General features: G+C 42.9%; 1 protein-coding gene across 2 annotated transcripts; it reads right to left on the minus strand.

Moving 5' to 3' along the window:
* Positions 1 to 4805: 4805 nt before the first annotated feature.
* gata6 (GATA binding protein 6) lies at positions 4806 to 10657 on the minus strand. Of its 2 annotated transcripts, none has more exons than XM_076144934.1 (7): positions 10548 to 10657; positions 8994 to 9915; positions 8250 to 8416; positions 7535 to 7660; positions 7324 to 7411; positions 7110 to 7207; positions 4806 to 6705 (listed from the first exon to the last, which is right to left on the minus strand). In XM_076144934.1, the coding sequence occupies exons 2-7, from the start codon at positions 9844 to 9846 to the stop codon at positions 6544 to 6546; spliced, it is 1494 nt and encodes a 497-aa protein (XP_076001049.1). In that variant the 5' UTR covers positions 9847 to 9915; positions 10548 to 10657; the 3' UTR covers positions 4806 to 6543. The 2 variants fall into 2 exon arrangements, with proteins under 2 accessions (XP_076001049.1, XP_076001050.1); XM_076144935.1 differs by having other exon boundaries at positions 8994 to 9910; positions 10548 to 10631.
* Between the last annotated feature and the right edge of the window lie 11089 nt (positions 10658 to 21746).

The raw sequence follows: 21746 nt of genomic DNA on the forward strand, positions 1-21746 counted from the left end.
TTACCGCTTCATCAAAGTCACACACACACACACAAACACACACACACGCACACGCACAGAACATGGGACATGGGAATGTAAACTTACCCCTCTCTGACTCACCTAATCTTGTTGTGTTTCGCTCACATTAGATCTCAGCAGTAAAGGTTTTGGTTATGATGTCATGTATTGAAGAAAGACGAGTTACGTAATGCCCACAAAACTGAGACATTATTTTCATTTCACCACCTGTTTAAGCTTCAAACTTTGAAGCCTGAAGTTTGGTAACCACCTAATAACAGTTTTACCATTTGCACAAACTCTTTGTTTCATACATGCATTCTTAGATTTCTGTTTCTGTCTTCTTGTGTTGTCAGACTTTTAAATGTAAAAGTCAGGTCATTTGGTCTTGTATTCTGTTTGGTGGAAAGACATCTTACAGCGCAATATCATGAGTTTCTGCAAATCTGCAAATCTGCGAGTGTTGTCATAGATTCAGATCCAGATTCAGGTCAAAACATTTCCAAAGAATCTTAAATTGTGAGAGATTTGTGCTCTAATGTTTTTCCTTTGCTCATCTACACACTCATGTATTAAAGTAGGAAAACAAGCAGGTCCTTATTGCTGCTGATTAATGAACTCTTACATGGTTAATAAGTGAACTGAAATCAGTTTCATCTGTAAATCCTGTAAAACCAGGATTGGCATTTTATCATACAACATCAGGAGAGAATTTACGCTCCCAGCATATAGTTTGTTGGCATACAGTCTTAATATGTTAAAACAGGCCCGGAGTGATTTCACTGTGTTTTGTTTTTCAACGGCTGGGGCTCTGACAGAAATACTCCGGGAAGTATTGCATTTGGCGGCAAGCTCAGGTTCCCATACGCGAGAGCGGAGCAGTGAACTGAACTCGACATGCCTGGGACACAAGGCTGCCTGTTGGGCTGGTAGGAGAGGAGAGAGACCAGTAACCTTGCTCTGAACTCGCAGGAATCTCAGAGTGCTGCGTGCACGGCGGCAGCACAAAACACTGACATAAGTTGCATGATTAAGTGGCCGGTGGTTTCAAAACGCAGATATGAGAGTTTCAGCAACGACGGCCTTCTCCATTAAAGAGGAACAGCTCTACCTGACAAAACTGACATTGTACTGTACTCATAAAGGAAAAGGAGATTCATTTGATAGTCAAATCGATTTTGTCACATTCATACTTCACACGCAACACGAGTAGGACTACCGCTGTTGAAAGCGACTTAAAGGTGCAGGTAACATGGATGTGGACGAGCATATAAAGGTGGAGACGTAGAATTGGTGTGTGTGTGAATGCGAAAGTGCAGCCAAGCTTGTCCGTTGCAGAAACTTCCCTGCAACCTATATAGATTTAGCAGGAACAAGAGACTGAACAAACACAGAACGTGACCAATCTCTTCACCGGCAGAGCAGGAATTAACCTTAACACTGTTTTCTTTGTCTCCAGCGGTTACACAGCACAGCTTTATACGCCGTGCCTACTGTGCCAGCGGATACAATATTCAAATAGAAGAATATTTTGTATGCGCTGAAACTTGTTGCTTTATTCGTAACGGACATGCTGGACTCATTCAAATGAGCTGTTACAAAGGCTTAAAGGGACAAAAGGTAGAAGTTATGTTATAAAGTCCAGATGACAGAATGAGTTATGGCTCAATGAACAAACTGCTATCTTGAGACATTTCCTTATTTTGACGTATAACTTGAGGGATACAATCTCCTCGCCTGGCAGTGACGCTTAACGCGACATTTTCAGCCAAACCCTCTCACTTTTTCCCTTTACTCGCAGCTCTTCACATCTCCTCCCGTACTGTCCCATTCCTACAACTTCCTGCCATGCCTTGCAACACACTCACACACACACATACAGGGCCAAGGTCTTCTGTCCCACCCTCCTCTACACCAAAAGTGTCAACACCCAACCTTCCCTGAACTCACTCCCACTGTTTGTGTAATAAGTAACACTGACTATACATAGCTGCGTGATGTAATCAGTGTGCGGAACCAATGGTTTGATTGTAATTTGGGTTAGAGCAACAGTTTGCTTATTATTAGAGGGAGAGGAGTCACATTTCTCATCGTCACTTCATAATAACAATAATATGCGGAACGTTCCCCTTCTGCGTAACAGCTTCCTCTGACTCACTCGGTAAAGGTTTATGGCCGGGGTGGAGGAGGAGGTGACTTTTCTTCATGCTATTCTGACATTGTGTTCATCCTTTTTCTGCAGTTGTGAAATTGTTTGCTAAAGCGAACCGACTGGGCGAAGAATCCCTGCAGAGTGAACACGGCTCATCATTAATGTACTGTACTTAGATTAATTTTGTTTCTTACACGTCCCTGCACGGGTGTAATGATGCTTAACGCCATAAAGATCGATGGCCACGTCTCACCGCACCTCCACACACTCTTTCACACTCTGTCACACCACAGCGTCAGCACATTAGACGGCCTCAGGTGGCTTATGAGGCAAAGCAGAGGGACTGGAAATCAAACCTGCTGATTGGACTTCTATATCCGTTTGTGTGTTTGTTTGTCCTTTAATAAGTAGGATTGCTCAAAAGTCATGAACCAATGTTGACAAAACTTTATAATTATTCATATTTATTATAGTTATTATTTATAATATTTATAATGATAGTGTGGGTCTGAGTGCAGTGATTAATTTATCAGTATTTGTGTTTAAATGTGTTCTTAAGGTTAATATAGTGACCTTTGCATTATAAGAACTAAAAAAAAGCTGTGAACTATTGATTTATTGTTCTGTTCAGCTTTGTTTCAAATTTAAAGAGTTTGCGTTTCAGATGACTATCTTATCATATTTTACGGTCCACACTGTGATTGTCCTTAGATCTGACAATCATAGAGAAATAAAATTGGTCCTTGTGGTTATAGACCCAAACTCTTCTTCTTCCTTCCAATACAGAACAGGAGCTGTTCCAAAAGCAGCCGTAATGGCACAGAGTGTGTTTTAAACACAGATTGCCCCCATGTCTGTCGAGGAAACCCAAAAGGGCTGAGTCAGAGATCCCATCTCTTCCGGAGGCAGACCCAGCTGGGCTCTTCTTTGAAAGGCAACATGGAAAGATCAACGGGCATCTCCTCTGGGAGCCGCTGAGCTCCACTGTGCTGCTGCCCCGTCGATGAAACGAGCCCAAGGCCTGCAGGCTGCTGGGTGAGCCCGGCCTGTTTACCTTGGGAGGACTTTCAACCCTGGGCAGCCATAATACTCTCTGTGTCTCTGTCTGTCTCTCTCTCTCTCTCTTTCTCACCCACCTATCCACATTAATACAAACTGTAAACCAGCGCCATTAGCGCTATCCTTACGTAAAATTAATAACACTACAAAGTAAAAATGATCTATGTATGTGTTCCCGTCTGCAGTATTTTAATACTCTAAGTCTAATCCTCATACGCACTCTGGTGTCTAAATCAGTGTCTCCTAATGTTTTTACTTCTAACCTCTTCAGATAAATCAGTGTCTTCTTGTGACCTCTGCTCACATGCCTGTCCGTTGTGTTGTAATTTTTGTAAAAAGAAAAAAACTGCACCTGCAAGCGACCTCGGCTATCATTTCAGCTTCAGTGAATAAAAAGTGTGAAGTTGGACAGAACACAAATAGTCAAGTAAGGTTAAAGCAACCTTGAAGTGGACTTGGAGCACTATTTTTTGCACTCTTTGTATCATTGTTTTGTGGATTTGACCCACAGCTCGACATTGCACGTCTGTCCAAAAGAGAGCAGAGGGAGGATTCGTGCGATGTTGTGTTTATATTTCCTCCTTCGCAGCACCATGGATACCAGTCAGACAGTGCCAAACCAGGACCACCTCATAAATTCAAAAACCTATAAATATTTGCTCCTTCTTCCAAGTTTACATTTCCATATCTAAAGGCAGTTTTGTAAATTCATCTGCCATTGCAACTGGAGTTTCAGCTGGTGGTCGAGTTCCAGTGTACAAACTGCTGACATCTCACAAATGAGCACAAGCACAACTCAAACATCAAACCCTAAAAAACAGAAGAGGTGTGTATCTTCCCAACCAAATCCCTCTGCAAAAAAAAACCCACAAAACAAGCAAAATAACTCCAAGCTGCGTCTGCGGCAAATTCCTCCACGTTCAATAAGATCAGGCGGATCAATGTGCCAAAGAGCAGATAGATAACACTAAGCCCACACATAAATCTGACCATCTTTAAAATCTTTTGGTCTACTGGTGGTATTACTCACCAGGTCATATCCGCTTAAGTACAGTAAACAGTGTGACAGGTACTTTGAGCTGCTGGTTCAAGAGGACACAGGAGAGTGGATCAGGCTGGGAAAGCAAAAGTGTCAGTGGGAATAAAGGAACAGAAGCCGAGTGTGTATCATGTATAGGTAAAGACAGAGAAGGCCCGAAATCAAAACCTGTAAGAGTAAAAAGAGTTAAGTGTAATGTTTAGATGGGATACCTGCCCATAAAATGAGGTTTTTACTATCTTTCTCTTATCAGTGATGAACTCTGGGAGCAACGTTTCGGAGGAAATCCTCGCCTCGCTTGAGCCTCGTCGAGATTTTATTTTTTTCGGTCTCCGTACGCTTCCCTTCGCAGCCGTGAAGACATCTGAGTCAATAAACTCCCTCCAGTCTTTTGCTCAGCCGGGGAGATGAGCAGGGAGTTCAAGCTTTTGCTCCCACTGCCACATGCACAGATATGCTTGAGTAACGTTATTGTTGAGAATTATTGCGCAAGAACACAGTTCCTTTCCCACATGGCTCTTAAACACACAGGGTGACTGTCCCACTTCACTTGCATCACCAGAGCAATTTATTTGAATGAATTTAAATAAAATCATTTCTTATAATGTTTCAGAAAATAAAACAATGGTCACAAAAACAAAAAAAATCAAACATTATAAGAAAATGATGCCAAAATAAACATGATAAATCAAAAAAATAAATAAGTCCAGAAGGAGACATGCTCTGTTCAGATGAAGCAACATGTGAAACAAATAAAAATTTGAATTTAACTTTTCATTCACAATTTTTATGCCAGGTTCACAAAGAAAATTTATGGAATTTTCGGCCTCAAAATATTTTTGAGGACCCACAATGTGAAGAATCAGACGCTCCAGTTTCAATGTCACCCATTGACTTTTTACCCACTGAGGGTATATTTTTATTTTCATCATTTCCCGAGTATGACTGGTCCTTTTTACAGAGTCTGATTGAACATCTCATCATGATAATTTGCTCTTTTGATTCATTATAGGGCGAAATATTCACGTTTCTTTAAATTGTGATGAACATAATCTAGCAAAGTAACACTAATATGTTCCAAAGTGACTTTACTCTCTTTTAGGTCTAATTTTAGTACATAAAATGATGCCACAATACATTGCTTGCATTGTCGAAACGTATACAGCTTATGTGAGTTATAGGTAGTGCAGCCAACAGTCTCATCAGTTGTTTTGCAGTTTTGTCTTGTAACACAAATGTCTATCTGGGCCTACAGCTATTTCTGGGTGTGCTTTGTTCAAACAAGCTGTAAGAAGAGATTTTTATAGCTCTGTTCTCTCTCTCTTCATGTCCACCTCAGTGAAAATGAGTCCAGTACCATGACAATGTCTCAATATAAAAAAAAAAATGAATCTGAAGGATTTGATTATTTGAAAAGTTTTAGTAAATAATTAAACAAAAACAAAAGAACTAGATGACATACGCTGTCATAGTCATTGATACCCTGTTTAAACCAAACTATAGCTTCAGTCAAATACAGTAAGAGCTTCTGTGCAGATTCAAAAACTACTCAACTTCTAACAACCACTTCAAAAAGAAAATTAGAAAAGAAGACATCAGAATGGTTTAACTTCTACTCTATATTGATATCTTTATTAACAATCATAGCCATGTTTTGACAATGGAAGATTTATAAATATTTTCTCTGTTTTTTGATTCATAAAAGTTGTCTTGGCACTTGTGGCGTGATTCCAGTTGCGGAAAGAAGACGAAAAAGAAGAAGAAAGGAAGAAGGGAAACAAAAAAAAATCTAAATGTCCTTTTTTTTCAAGAATAATGGCGCCTTGTCGAGCACTGGTATCCAATCAACAGAGGAAATCCAGACCATAATGTACACGACGGGCCTTGCTTTTGGAGAACCAGATGCGGTTGCGCCGTGTGGATGGGAGAGATATCGAGTGCACAGCAGGTCCAGGAACCATCCACGGCGGGAAGGGGGGTGGTGAGGGTGGGGGGGGAGGGGGCCATCAGGTGGATCGCACGGCCTCATCCCGGGCATTGAACCCCACACCATTCTGGAAACCAATCCCAAATAATCCATGCTTGTTTCACGGCTTGCAATGTGATTGAAGGTTGTCTCACCCTTCGCCTCCCTCTTGTTTGAATCTTCAGGAGCGGCGAGTAAGGGAAGAAACGTTGCCAGAGGACCCCCCCCCCCTCCCACCCCAGAATACTTCCACATGTGACATCCAGATAGAGGGGCTGGGGGGTTGCTGTCCTCCTCCCCCCCCCCCTCCCCACCAGGTTTACATGCTCAAGCAAGGGCCATGGGGCACCACGGTTCGCCCCTGACCGACGCCACGTCCGCCGACTGGGACAGACCCACGCTGGTGTACAGGCCGTCCTGTCCCGGGTACTTCACCACTGAACCAGAGCCCGTTCCCTCCCCCGAGCTGGACAGCACAGAAGAACTGACCTGCAACACCAGAGGGAAGAAGAAACCGTGTATAATCATCCTGACTGTGTTTGCAAAGCAGACATTTCTCATTTTGTGTTTCCTCTTTTAGGTTTGTCTGCTTCCGTTACACAAAATGAAAAATCATCACAGGTTGGGTAATGCTGTGTTCGTTCTGCGATGTGATAATGAAATATTCAATCACCATATGAGCATCAGTCTGTTTGTTTATTTGTCTGAGTTTAATTCATTCTCAGAGTTTAAATATAAGAATACATCTTTATATAGAAATTATTTAACTTAGACTTAAACACTCAATGTATAGTAAATGGGTTTATGGTTGAATTCCTCAATGTCAAATCAGATTTATGTAATAATAATACATGTACGAAAACATTTGGACTTCTTATGTTAAAGGTTCTTACCCCTGACACCTGTGCAGAGGGGGAGCTGGTTTTCGAGCAGTCTTCAGAATTGGATGAAGATGTAGACGTGGGAGTCATGGAGACAGTGTTGCTATTTCCTATTAAGAAAATAAAAATATGACATTTGTTTCAAGATTGTACCATGGAAAGCAACATTTTGATAATAGTAATAATAATATTAATAATCACGCAGGCTCATTATAACACAACTCACCAGAGGAGCCCTTTGTTTTATTTAAGGTTTTTGGTTTCCTTTTTCTGGTCTGGATTCCCTCTTTCTTCATGGCGAGAGGCCGAGGCACCTGTGGGATTAATCCAAAAAAATAAATACCTATATTGAAATTTTAAAGCAATCACGTTTTTGAATTTCTGATCAATTGCTAAAAGAATAGTAATATTAATTTGAAATCCACTGAGTGACTCACCCCGTGTAGTTTAGTGTAGAGGCCACAGGCGTTACACACCGGCTCCCCCTCTGCGTTCCTACGCCACAGGGTAGTCGTGCTGGTCTGGCAGTTGGCGCAGGAGAGGCCGATTCTTCTGGATGTTGACTGGTGACGGCAGAAATAAAATAAAAAAATTATAATTAAAAACCAAATAAATAAATAACCTTAATGATTCAAAAGAACTTTCAGAGACGTGAGTGCATATTCAGAGATTTGTCAGGCTGCTTTGACCTGATTGACTTTTTGGCTCGGACCCAAAGCTTTTAATAATAAATTTCAAACCGCCCCTGCAGCTTCATTAGACCAGTCAGCTATCTGCAGCCTATTTCCTAACAATAATACAGGTTCTATCGTGGCGCCCATTAAAATCTGGCACTTCACGTAATCAGGGAGTACGCCGTTGCAATATGACGCCCATTTTGACACGCAGCGATTGAAGTGAACTTAACATGCGGTTGATTTCGAACTGAATTAAATCAGTGCGGAAACATCTATAAAATCACAATCACGGCAAAACACTTTTTTAAATTACTTTCTATCATTGAACCTGTTTAATATTATTTTAAAACCTCTTACAATTACCACAATAAACACTGACTTGAATATACTGAGAGTTTATTTTACATCTTCGCCGATAACTTCCGTGTCATTGTTTTTGGGACTAATTACGGCGGAAATGGGCCGCCCCGCTTACCGTCCGTTTCTGCGGCTTGATCAGTGGCCGGCTCAGCCCGTTCATCTTGCTGTACAGGCCGCAGGCGTTGCAGAGAAAGTGACCCGTGCCGTCGCGCCTCCACAGCGGCGTGGAGATGGAGCCGCAGTTGACGCACTCTCGGCTCTCTCCCATGTCGTCCAGGATGTCTGAAAGACGAGACAGAGACACAAAATCAACGACCTGGTGATGATGATGATGAAGATGATGATGATGCTGATGATTATAGAAACCTATATAGTGTTTTGATTTTCATTTAAGCACAGGTGAGCTGCTGCACATTAAGTTATTAAAGTAAAAGACAGATATATGTCTGATGTATTTACTGCTGTTACAATATTATTGGTATATAGTTGTAGATGTATTTTATTTTTATGTTTTATTTATTATGCATGTATATTAAAGCAGGCCAATTCTGTGTGTGTGAAATAAACAAGCAGGAGGCCCAATGGTCTGCTCAGGCAGGCAACACACACACACACACACACACACACACACACACACACACACACACACACAGTAAAATATAGTAGTAACAATAATTAGATCATTACTTTTTGATCATCATATAGGAAAAACAGGCCATTCCATTTTAAATATTAGGGGATAACAGCTCACTGACACTTCAGCAGAGCGATGCTGATTTAAAGCACATTTTCTGTACGCGGAACTAAATAATGTCCCATCACTGTCCTCCAACAGGCCCCATGTCTCCCCATTTCTTACCTCCGTTTGGTCCTCGAATCAAAGGCGCAGCTCTGCTCTGCAAAGAGTGCAGCATCGTATTATCGAAAGGTCCCCCAGTCCAAGGCGAGGGCAGCTGGGACAGCTGTGGTCCAACATAAGGGGAGTATGGACTTGCGTATGTCCCACTCAGGGGCCGAGAGAGGCCGTACTGGTCTCTGCTGCTCACATTCAGCGTGTTACTGTAGCCGGTGTCCCGGGGGGTTCCGTTATTCATAGGCGGGCTTGGAGGATAGTGGAACCGGCTGGAGGTGTGCGGGCTCCCGGTGCTGTATGAGGGGCTTTCCGGTGCAGGCTGCGACCACACCGAGTGGCTGGACACGGCATGGCTGGGCTGGGCAGAACCGCTGGCTTGCAGGTAAGAGAGGCTCGGGATCATGGGACTGACCCGCGAACTGGGCACGTACACGGGGGAGTTGGGGTTGGAGTGCATGTAAGCACCAGAGGATGAATCATATCCAGTCTGGCTCTGGGCTGCGGCGATGGCCAGAGTTTGGTACATGTCGGTGGGGTCCACAAGCAAGCTCGCCTTGTGCGCACCACTGGTGAGGACGAGTTTGCTGCCCTGGTCTAAGTCCGTGAACAGTGGGATGTCCTCCGAAGAGGACAGGACGCTGTTATGGTGTCCGAAGTGAACGTAGGAGTGTAATCTGCCGTCCGAGCGGCGGTGCCCAAGTGCATCAAGGTCGCTCGGAGGCGCCGGCGTCCTCAGCTCATCCGAGGCGTGGCCGTCCCTCCTGCTGTCCCCGGTAAGGTAGGTCTGATCAGCCGGTGACCCTGGGCTGCTGGACACTTCTCGCTTGACCATGGACCAGCTGTTTTCGCCCAGGTCCATCCAGGAGCAATTTCCATACACCGTAGGGGTTAATAATAAAAATCTTGTCTTGTCAGGGTGTAGTCTACCCTGGGATTAAAGAAGAAGAAGAAGAAGAAGAAGAAACAGTCAGGATCACAGGAAGTCATGGAAGAACAAACTTTGACTTTAAAAACGCATTTCCAAATAATAAAGAAAACATCTGGAGTAGAAGTTAGTCCGGGGCTCGTACCTGCTCCGCGAACACGCAACTCATCCCGCGGTGTGGAGCGCGGTTTCACTTTGATACAGCGCAAAGTTTGCGTCCAGAATAAAAGGAAATAAAGTAAGAACCGGATAATAATATTGTTAAGTCATCGTTTCCAGCTCTTAATTTAAAAACTACCGTCCGAGGACTGACTGACTGACGATACTTTCATCAAGCGCTCTTAAGAGGCACTGGATCCATCCGTGTCAAACTCTTGTCCTCCCACACACACGTACACGCACACACATACAGCGTAGCAGATAGGAAACAAAACGCAATATGTCTTCACAGCAAAAGAGATAACCGCTTGATAAGACCAAAAAACAGATAAGGGGCCGAGAGGCAGGCAGCGGCGTATAAAACAATACCCCCACCAAATGATGGTTTACGCTCCGGGCGCGCTCTCCAGATGTTTACACACCTCTAGACAAGCCAGAAAAGCAACATTTTTTCTTTCTCAAAGCGTGTACGTTACCTGCTAGTTGTGTGCCATAAGGTCGCACGCAAAAGTTGGTAATAGTGAGCCGTTGCTTGTCCCTGGGAGTACTGGGAACCGTCCCCGCGGTCTGACGAGTTTATGAGAGGAGGCGCTTGTGGTGGCTACGGCTGCGGGAGGCGGACCAATCATGTGAAGCGTTACGGCGGGCCGGTTGGGAGAGAGGAGAGGGAAAACGCGCCGGGGGTGCCAGCCTATGGTGGACTCCTCCAATCAATCACACCCACGGGACTCCTTCGGGATCGCAATGCAGCCTGGAAAAGTTGGGATTAATGAGCAAGAGAGAGAAATGCAATCACGTTTTTTTTCTTCCTTAAAATCATAAGACTTGACAATGCTTCACACACACATACGCACACACAAAGAGAGACCAAATGATATCAAAAGCAATTCCTGTTTATTAACTAATAACTTGCACAAACAGCTGGAAAGACATAAACTTTATGCAAACATCCGTCTAAATTTAATTTCGTACCTCAAATTTGATTAATAACGCATTTATAACGTGTTAATAACGCAACACGTTTGTTATGTTATGTTATGATATGTACATTTCGTCTAAACTTGCTGTTATTATGTGATACACGGATATATTTCAGTGTACAGGCTGATGACGTCATATTTTTTTGGGGGGGTTATTTATGGCAATTTCAAACTGCATTTTCCTAATTTATCCAATATGAAAATTAAATATAAATGTCCCTTTTTCCTTTGCCACAAATAGGCGTGTATTCAGTCACACTCCCCCTGTTATGTGTTTTGGTTCGATTCAAAAATGTTTAACCCTTTCCTCCTCATTGTTATGATGAGTGAATCCGCCCGCTAATTAGTTTATTTAAGTCAGACTCTTTCATTATGGGGGATTAAAAGGCTCCGTGCACAAACTCTCAGCACGACCCATCAACAGGCGGCCCTTTGAAGCGAGATGATTCATTCAGCTCTCAATACGCATCTGCTGAGTGAAGCGATCACAGGTATCGACGTGTCAATTGAATCACTCGTTGATTACAGAGGCCCCCTTACAAAATACCGCAAATATACTGCGAGTATACTGCGAGGAAAGTACACACTCACTGCCCGATCACACTCTCAGCCATTCAGAGGGTAAGTAAGTGTGTGTTTACAGTGTGTCTGCGTGCTGATAGCCGCAGGGACAGGCCACAGTGTACTACGTGGGTTACTTATTAGTACTACTGCTGATTGTACTACAGTGTTATTAGTGTTATTAAAGTAAGTTATGGGTGATTTATGCTGCTAGAGTAAATGAGAGAATCGAATAAAAACCTTAGGGACCTGTGTGTGTATGCGTGTGTGTCGTTATAAAAGTATATCAAAGATTTACCACTCCCCACCCCACACACACACACACACGCTAACCCTGATGGTCTCTCGGCCTCCAGGTGATCGTCTGGTATAGTTTCTGTTTGTTGGTTTGATGCCACTGTGATCAGACCTGCTGGTGGGATCTGATCTGACAGCATGCAACGGTTTAACCGGGGGAAAAGGGTTTGGAACTGTGATTGTATCAGAGGGAGGAACCCAAACCAGGGCTACTGTCTCCCATCACGGAGCCCCGGGGAGGCCAGTTGTCAGGGAGGTGCGAGATTACAGGATCCCGTTGCTCTCTCTCTCTCCCTCTCCCTCTCTCTCTCTCTCTCTCTCTCTCTCTCTCTCTCTTTCTCTCTCCGTGATGAATGAGGTGTTTCTCGGGCAGTGATGTCAAAGTGTTTCTCGGACACGCCGGGGAGGTGAAGTGGCAGGACGCCGCCCTGTCTCCGCGTTTATCCACGCAGCGGTCCACGCAGAGACCCCCCCCCCACACACACACACACCCCACTCCCCCCGCACGACACAGCGGACAACACCGCCTCTTTATTTCCAATACAACATCAATTATACAATCTATGACAAATGATAATTTTAACTCTTGTTTCAAATAGGCAAAGGGAAAACTATAAATCTGACACAGCAGATGTACAATAACAACTCTCAATAAAGATCATAATTGTTGTTATTGTTATTCACTCAGAATAATTATGTGGATTATTACAAAATATTATTTGTCGTTAAGAAGATTTCACCAACGACAACAGATTTTCTTGCTACACAATCACTACTAGCAGTAATAGTAATGATAATATGTAATAATAATTATATATTCTAAAATGATTATTAATTGAAAAGTTAAAGCTTCAGTCTGTATGAAATAGTTTTCAGTGATTAGAAGAGGTTTATCTGAATTCTGTTTGTTTCTTTGATTGCGTGTGTGTGTGTGTGTGTGTGTGTATAATGGCTGACCCTCTTCAGGTGTCACTGCCGTATGTACTGAACAGATAATGATTATCTTCAACACTCCAGCTCTACTCTGCTCCGATTAGCCAATACAGCTGCTGGATATGTGCGATTTATGGAGATAACATCACGCAGGAGCGACGCTGAACAACAACAAGCAGCTGTAACGCTAAATATGTTCTAATATGTATAAATATGGCGAGTGAAGAAACGTTTATTTATGTTTTAAGGTAAATACTACTGGTTTCGCGGATAATATATTCAAAATGCGTATATAATTACGAACTTTGAATATCATAAATGTGACGCAATAAAATAGATAATTGGTCGTTTTTGACCTTTTTATTTTCACATTTAATCTTGTAAAATATTTTCATTTCGGGTTGGTTGAATTTGGCGCCGTGTAGTTTAATTTTATTGGCATTAAAAGAAAATATATTTAAATCAGTTGTAATCAGCAATTTGATTAAGTCATATTCACTTCCGGTTAGCAGGTTAGCAATCGTAGTAGTAGTAGTAGTAGTAGTTCGATAAGACATTTTTATCAGATATCTGTTAACAGTATCTAAATTCAGCGTGTGCCCATTTCCTTTGATGTGATCCTGATTTATAATTACAATTAAACTCATTTAATTTAACGTTTGACCACCTGTTGCGTAGATATTCGATGTATTATTACCGTAAAGTGGAGAAACAAAATCCACAATAAACAAATATACAAACAAAACAACTTTTCTTATGTTGGCTAAATAAATCATATAAAAGTTTAAATATGTTTGAAAAATACTGTAGAAATATAGCAAAATTAGATATGAATCCCAATGCAGCAGTTAGAAGACAAAGTGATTTAATTCTATCATATTTAGTATGGCTATGGTATTGGCTTCTTCCTTCCTCTCTCTGCTTGCTCTTTCAGTATATTTTTAATAACTCTTAACCACTGAATTTGTCCTCCAGGAGTCATTTCCTGTCTTTATCACCTCCATGTCTGTTGGAGCCTTTAAAACATCGACTTATTTACTCTTATTTTATGGAAGCGGTTGAGTTTTACACCAGCTCGGGCCTTCCTGCACAGCGAGAGGCAGCTTGGCCCGGAGCTCGGAGCAAAGGCTGCTGGGAGGCCGCGAGCGTCAGACCTTCCTGTTTGAAGTGGTAGATGATTAAACGGCCGTGACAGGTGTAAAAGGGACCTTTGTCATCTGGACATATGTACCGTCCTTGCTTCCTTGGCTGGCCCGCAGAGAAACGCCCTGCTCACCTGCCTGACTGGAGTGTGTGTGTGTGTATATGTCTGTCTGTCTGCCTGTCTGTGTGTCTAAAAACAGTCTCTCCCTGTTTGTGCGTTTTCAAACGATGGATGCAAGTTTTTCTGTGTCTGGACAAAGACGGCGACACGACAATCTGTGTTATTGTGGAGATTTGTGGCTTCTCCCGGCTCGGCAACTTGCCTTTATCAGCACATTTGTGTCATGATGTCATACCAGCCTGACACGGGTTATTGACCTTTCCTCCTATCTGCCGCTCTGTCGTGTATCCCGTATGTTATTATAAAATTAAGCCTTTTATCGTCACTCTATCATAATTGTCCTGCTATTCCCATCGTCGTGTGTCTTTTTGTGGTGGAGACACACTTGCATTACTGTACTACGCAGCGATGCAGATAAGAGGCCGTCTAATAGCTATAAGTCTATAATTATGTTTAGATATTATGTAGAATCCTTTTTAAAGCAAAACGGTGTGAAAATGGATCAAAACTGCCCCTAAAACCTCCAAATGTTTCCAGAATAATAAGGTGATTGACATAAGAAATGGAGAAGAAAAAAAAAACAGATTCCTACAATTTTGAGTTTGTTCATCACATTTGGCTTGAATACTAACAATATCCTCAGTCAGGGAAAAGGGCCGGAGTTAGTCTGGGGTCAACAAGTCTGCCTGTGAGTACTTACTGGGCTAAATTAAGGCTGGAGTATTTGTTGTACCGTCGTTTCCAGTAAGATCTGATAAAAAGGTTTGTGGTGTAATGTGGTCTAATGGAGTTGAAATTCGAACAAAGCATCGATAGGACGACAACACACTGCTCAGTCATACCAAAGATGAAGTGGATTAAAGGGGAGCAAAGTCTAATTAAATAAAACGTTGTATTCTGGACGTTGTAATTGTAAAGACGGTGGAATGCGGATGGTCAAAGCGCAAGTGAGGATTCAATGGTTGCAGCGTCCAGAGTTGGAGTATCAGTGACACCTCAGGCAGCTGTGATCGTTTTCTGCCACTTCGCTCCCTAGCACGTCAAGGAACTCGGCCTGGAAAGAGCTGGCGGTCAGATAAAGCCTCCAATCCATCAACTATAAAGCTTAAGCGCTGAAAAAGCCATTAGTCTACTGTGGACGATAAGGCAGAGGTGGACAATTCAAACCCGCCTATAATGTCATTCCAACGTAACCACTTCAGAAAAATGGTGATTAAGTAATAAAAACATGTAAATAAATGGAAATTCTCCTGCAAAAATCATTATCATCTGGAGATTTTGCTGCATTTCAGGTTTGTATCCTCAATCCACTCCTCTGTCCACCCTCTTTCTCTCCCTCTCTCTCTCTCTCTCTCACTCTGTCCCTGTGTGTGTGTGTTCCCTATGTGGATAACAACTGGCCTCATCTCCTCTGCGGATTCAGACGCCGTGTTATTGTTTCCAAGCCAAAGCGTCCCCATCGTCTCCATCCTGTGGAGCCAGGCCGCCTCGCCGAAAGTGTTTTGTCTTACGGGGAGAGAAGGTCAGGTCTCCGGTACACTTTGTGACTTTCCCTGAATCAGCTGTTTGGAGGCCCCCCGAGCCGCAAGAGAGAAAACAGCCTTGGCAGAGGTGACGTCATTGATAAACTGGAGGCAGACGGAGGTGAGTGGGTGGAGGGTTTGATACTCGAGGGGGGCCTGGCTCTTTCTGGAGAGAGACACAGATGCTCTGTCCTCACTGCTTCACTATATGGTATATTATATATATTAAAGGCCTGTTGCAACATATTTTGCACCTGGTTTCCTTAAAGTGACAGTAGTAGGATAAGGAATTCCCATAATTCCATGTGAAAGGCATTGAGTTTTGATCCATACTTTTCTCCCTTTTCTTTGCATTTCCTGCAAAACCTTCCAGCAAAACTTATCTTCTTCCTGAAAAACATTGTTTGTTGTCTGCAGATTAGCGGAAAGCAGTTTCTTACATGCTGCCACCTACTGGGCTGGAGAAGCATCGTAAACACTTCCTCCGATGTCACTATATGTCGACGACCTTGTCATTTGGTCCTCCACGATTTATGAAAAATCCTCTATACGCAGATGTGAAAGAGGTGAAATAAAATGTCAAGAAAGTATAAAAACAAGTTAAATCAGGAATTGAAATGTGAACAAATCCTTTTATTTTGGGAGATTTTGTTGTGTCTTTTTGCTGAGACGGTTCCCGACTTTTTAAACAGACACAAGAAACTGCAACAAGATGTCCAGTAATGTTTCAGAATAAGCGTGAGGGCTTTAGTGAAGTGCCCAACTCGGCTTTGACCGGAGCAGAATGTGTTCAAATGCGTCTGTAGCTTTTTGATTCAGTAGTGCAAATAAAGGCTCTGAGATCTGATAAGAGCCACACTGAAAGGGGACTAGAACTGCAGCAGACATGGCCGACTTTGTAGGGCCCTTGTCCTTCCATGACCGTACAACATTTGTGCCTTGTCTGAGACTCTCCAAGTGGCACACACACACACACACACACACTCATGCGCACACACACACACGCACACGCACACAAATCTCCCCTTCCGCACACATTAAACACACTCAGTCTGAGGTTTCTGTCGCCCTCTCCTTTACTTTTCACAGTTGCCAGACAATGAAAACATTGAGAGGCAGTTTCTATGGCGTGACCGTGGCTTTTGTTTGACTGAGAAACATATGCATTCTACATGCTCCAATTATGGTTTTATCAGATCGCTGTCAAACACACCAATCATGCACCTTCCTTTGTGCCCTCTCTAACGGTGTGTACTGTACCATGCGGAGCAGTGGCTCGCTGTGTTTGCCTGTTTGCCCATGGTGGGAGTGCAATATCGGAGCCCAGTTTGTGTCCCTGCGGTGGAAAATGCGCTGCTTGCTTGAAAAACAATGTGTCACAATCCTTTTACAGTTCTCAGTAATAGATTGGTTTCAAATGCACAACTTCCTTTTTAACAAACAATTAACAGTTTCAGTGATTTGTGAAGAAAATAGGATCATCAGGGGAAAAGTACTTGATCAACATTGTAGGTACTTAACTTAATAATACTAATTTTTTCCACTTTCTTCATATTCTCTTTATTTCAGAGACAAAGTTTCTATATTTGCATCCCAAACTATCAAATTAGTCAAAAATGTCATTGTTGATGTAATCCCTCATACCAGTGTGAACATGTTGAGGCATTAATAAAATCAAACTTTCTGCAGGGACAAATTCTTCATTTTGGTTTCATACACAAGAAAGTTCATGTTCAATTCTTCGCTTAATAATTGAATATTATTCTTTTATTCTTGTACTTTTTCCACTGCTTTGGCCCGTATATCAGTGTGATCAGCGTCACGTACAGTAAAGTATCCTGCATTGTGACTTTCACTGTGCGCCTTAACAAAAGAAGCCAAGAAAGACACACAACATCTAAGCCTCCAACTGGCTTCAGTCTCAGGCTGGATTGACAAAGTCACGTCCACATACCAAATTTATTTCTAAAGAATGCTGCTATCTTGACCGGCGTTGTTTGTCCATCATATAAATATGAACCATAAAGTCTGTATGGAACACCTGGACGTGAACAAAATGTATTTTGCATTCAAAATATTCAGATTAAGTCTTAAAAACAAAGGGATAAACCAAGTCCAAACAAGCATGGACACGATTTTCCTCAAACTTAACTATTTCAAAACAGTTTGCATGCTACTGAATCAACATCATCTGAGCCGCACATTAGTGGTTGATGCATGTTTATTACCCTGCGTGATTCTGAAAAGCAAGCACAGATAACAGTTTTTAAAAAATGGTAGAACAACATACAAGCAACAAAAAGTACGACTGATATGACCTGGAATGCAGAACAAACATAAAAAAATTCCCTAAAAATATTTCTGCAAATGAACTCTTGAAATATGCCTCATTGATGGTCTACACAAAATATAAACTGCTTTGTCAAATTCAAAACTCATAATATTCAAGTTATAATTCTGTTAAAAACAAATTATCAACCTCCTTTTGAAGATAATATTTGACAATTTACACTTTTGACTGGACATCCTCCAGTCTGACCCCTGCCATTATCACCACAAAGCTAAACCACGGGGCAGTGTATGTGTGTTTGTGTGTGTGTGTGTGTGTGTGTGTGTGTGTGTGTGTGTGTGTGTGTACCAACTGGTAAGCTGAAGATGCTGCAGACGTCTGTGAGGGCTGCAGACTGATATCGCTCATGGAGACGAGATTATCCTACGTGCTAATAAATGAGAATCTTGTCATAGCTGCTATCAGAACCACAACTTCATTACACTGTAAAGCACAATGATAAGCAGAAAATTAGTTGGTCTCATGTAATCTATGACGCCATGAAAAAGTACTGCAGCTAATAGTTACTTTGCAGATTACTGTAAGACAAAATATTGCTGTTGTGATTCAACCACTTTTTATCTGGACGTCATTGATGTCATTTGACGCCACTGCAGATGCATATTTTGGAAGAAAACAATGCCTCTAATGTTTAACACAAACATTACATAAATGAATCAGCAACAGTTTGACCTATAATGGTGCAGTTGTCCATTGAAGTATTAGTACTATTAAAAAACAGGATTGTTTAGAAATCACAGAGACTTTACACAAGAAAAATTCTGAAATAAAAAAATCCAAATATATTTTTTATAGACAACGTATGACCTAAGCCAAATACAAACACACTGCAAGTATCCATGGCAGCAGCGGTTGCTATGAATACTGGACACGCAGCACTTATGATTTAAGAAGAAAGCCGAATTGTTGACGTGTTGACTTTCCTCGATGCCTGTGGGTGATTTCAAACCTCTATCACCTAGAAACACTTGGCAGGTCGTGCAGATCATGTTCAGCCTCCTTATAGCGGTTGTTCATGTTCTGATGCAGCAAAAGTACCAGTTTTAAAATCAACACATCTGTTTGACGAGACATTTGAATAATAAATATTAAAAATGTAAGAGTCTCCTTACTCGCACTATATGTTGGAGAGCACACGGTCTAAAACAAGCTTGCTGATTTCTTATCAAGGTGTGTACAACAATACTGCACCTCATCATTTCCTGGCCTCTGACATGTCTTGCTGAACATGTGCTATGAGTCATTCATCAATGTCCTCTAAACATTAGACTTTTGCCCCGGAGTAAAGTACTCGGGGCACCAACATGTCAAACATGGTTTCTCTCCGCTCTGTACAAGACATCTTAACACCTCTGCGTTTTATGGGCGCCCGGGATAAAGGTCAACGTGAAGGTCGATGGTGAGATTCGGAGGAGAGGTGAACCCGGGGCGGTTGAATCGGTGTGGGAGAGAAAGGAAGCTAGAGAGGGAGGAATGAATGGAAGGAGGGAGGGAGAGGAAGAAGAAAGAAATATGAGCGAGAGGGAGGCCGCTCTCCAACGCCACACATGGCAGAGATACACACACGCACGCAAACACACACACACCTAGCGGGATTCCTACCTGTGGCCCGGGTCAGCGGGAGTCTCAAGAGCGCGAGGTGGTAATCAGTAACAGTGTTATATGGCCGTGTTAATAGTTAACGTGGCCCCTAGACTCTGGGCCCCTGGTGCAAGCACCTGCAGCCCCGTTTTACAGGCATCGTCCACGGAAAGAACAAATACGACAAATGCTTATTGGGCACATCGGCTTCTGCGTCCAGCGATTCGTTTGGTGTGCGAGCAGGTGTCTGATGAAAGGACAATCTTGGTCACCCCGGCAACTAGAGCGTTTGCTTGCCGTTTTGTCCAAGCTACTTTGTATTACAACGCTAGCCGCATTCCTAGCTAGCTACAAACTAGCATGGCCTTCTTGTTAATTCAAACTTTCTTGTTTTTCAAATTTTCATGACTACATGACCAAAAGTCCTGTCCACATTGTTACATTTCACAACTAATGGAAACACTTAATTTAACATTAACTCTATAAAAGGCTGCAGTGTGTAGCTACGTAGCGAGTTGCTTAGACTCTGCTAGCGTTGTTTGCATAGCATTACAGAGGAACACAATGAGGCCAGTAATTACTAATAAATGTATTTGAATGAGTATACTGTGTGAAGTTCTTTCTTCTTTGGTAAGTGGCTCTATAATAAGCAGGATGAAACGTTTTCTAGGTGATTATTGTGGAACAAGTCACCTCTGTGTCCTGATCAGCACAATAATCTCGGACTTATTTGCTACAACTTGAACACCACAAAGCCGCACTATTCTACTCTACTGTATTCTATTCTCTTCTATTCTTCCAGGGTCAGAGGAACAGGAGTGTGAGCTATCCGTCTGCCCGACTCCCCCGCACGGCCTTGTGGCTTCACACACACACAGACACCTTTGTGAAACTCTTGTAGCTGCTAAGAAGTTATCACCCTGCTCTCCACCATCTCCCTCACACACACACACACACACAGGCAGGCAGGCAGGCAGGCACACACCAGCACAAACACACAAACATACACACACAAATGCCTCCCTTGGTTCTTGATAAATACAGGCAGCAGAAATGGAGCTCAGGTCAGGATAACCTCGCAGTGACCCACCAGCTCCAGCTCCTCTTGTGACCTCTCACAGCAGCTGCTCAGACCGGCCTGCTGGGCCGTCTCTGAATCCAGGTCAGCCGCCAACGCATCATTTTCCTAGGTGTAACACACACACATCTCCTTCCTCGTATTTGGTTTGTGTTTGTGTTCAATAGTCCTCCGGCTTGGAGAGCAAGGCAGGATTGATCACGTCTCAAAGTCCGAGGAGCTTGATGCAAACGTAATGGCAGTGACACCAAGGGAAGCACTAAGGCAATGTTAATGCCTTTTTGCCCGAGCGGATGGAGGTGTGTGTGTGTGTGCACAGTGCAAACAGACCCTTGTTCCGAGCAGACTAAGCTGAAGCACTCAGTAGTGTAAAAAAAACTGGGTTAATGTCTGTTTCTCTCTCTAAATTGTTTTTTGATAAGGGGAATATCTGGAGATAAGTGTTGTCGCTGTCCTATCTGAAAACCGGAAGCCGGCTCGATAAATCCCTGCCGGTATCTCACCAGTCACGGCCAGCAGACCTGCTAGGTAGGGATGCTGAGCCTGAGCTTAAAGCTGGGTCCTAGCACAGACATTAGGACAACGCGTCAAAAGTGATAACATCTTTACATTAAACACAGCTATCATGACACTCATTGGGGATTACTTTGGATTTGTTGACATACTGAAGTAATACTGATAGCCTGTGTCAGTTACCTGGTGACGTTATACCTGAGGGCAGACTGGCACTAGGGATCACTTTGTCATGACTCATCTTGTTTTGTAATGTTGTGGCCGGCTTCTTCACCTTCATCCAGTCTACAATCTATAACTTTCCATAGAAGGAAACAAACAGATGGTTCACTTCGATGGATTATGAATCCCAATCTAGTTTCAAGTCAGTGCAAGTTGATTTTAACGCCATATTGATTTGAAAGGAACCCGGTGATAGGTAGGAAGTCAAGTTTTGAACCAGCAAACTCTGTATTGTTCCAACTCTGCTGCGGCGTCTCTGGGCTGTGATCTGAGCTGTGGGGTGAGCGGGGGTCTCCCTCCCCTCTGTGACCCGGGCTTCCAGTGGGGGAAGGGGGGGGGGGGGGGGGGGGGGGCGGTTAAGTAAACTTTGCAA

The sequence above is a fragment of the Genypterus blacodes genome, unplaced genomic scaffold, assembly GCF_046128005.1.
Source record: "Genypterus blacodes isolate CSIRO-AG114 ecotype Tasmania unplaced genomic scaffold, CSIRO-AGI_Gbla_v1 ptg000029l_1, whole genome shotgun sequence".
NCBI classification, from domain to species: Eukaryota; Metazoa; Chordata; class Actinopteri; order Ophidiiformes; family Ophidiidae; genus Genypterus; species Genypterus blacodes.

Bases quoted from the DNA above. Each gene is read 5' to 3' on its own strand.
- gata6 (XM_076144934.1), bottom strand. From the start codon at position 9,846: ATGGACCTGGGCGAAAACAGCTGGTCCATGGTCAAGCGAGAAGTGTCC. The intron at 8,417-8,993 runs GTAAGAAATGGG...CTCGTCTTTCAG, and splicing joins GATTCGAGGACCAAACGGAG to ACATCCTGGACGACATGGGA. The intron at 7,208-7,323 runs GTGAGTTGTGTT...TTTTCTTAATAG, and splicing joins TAAAACAAAGGGCTCCTCTG to GAAATAGCAACACTGTCTCC.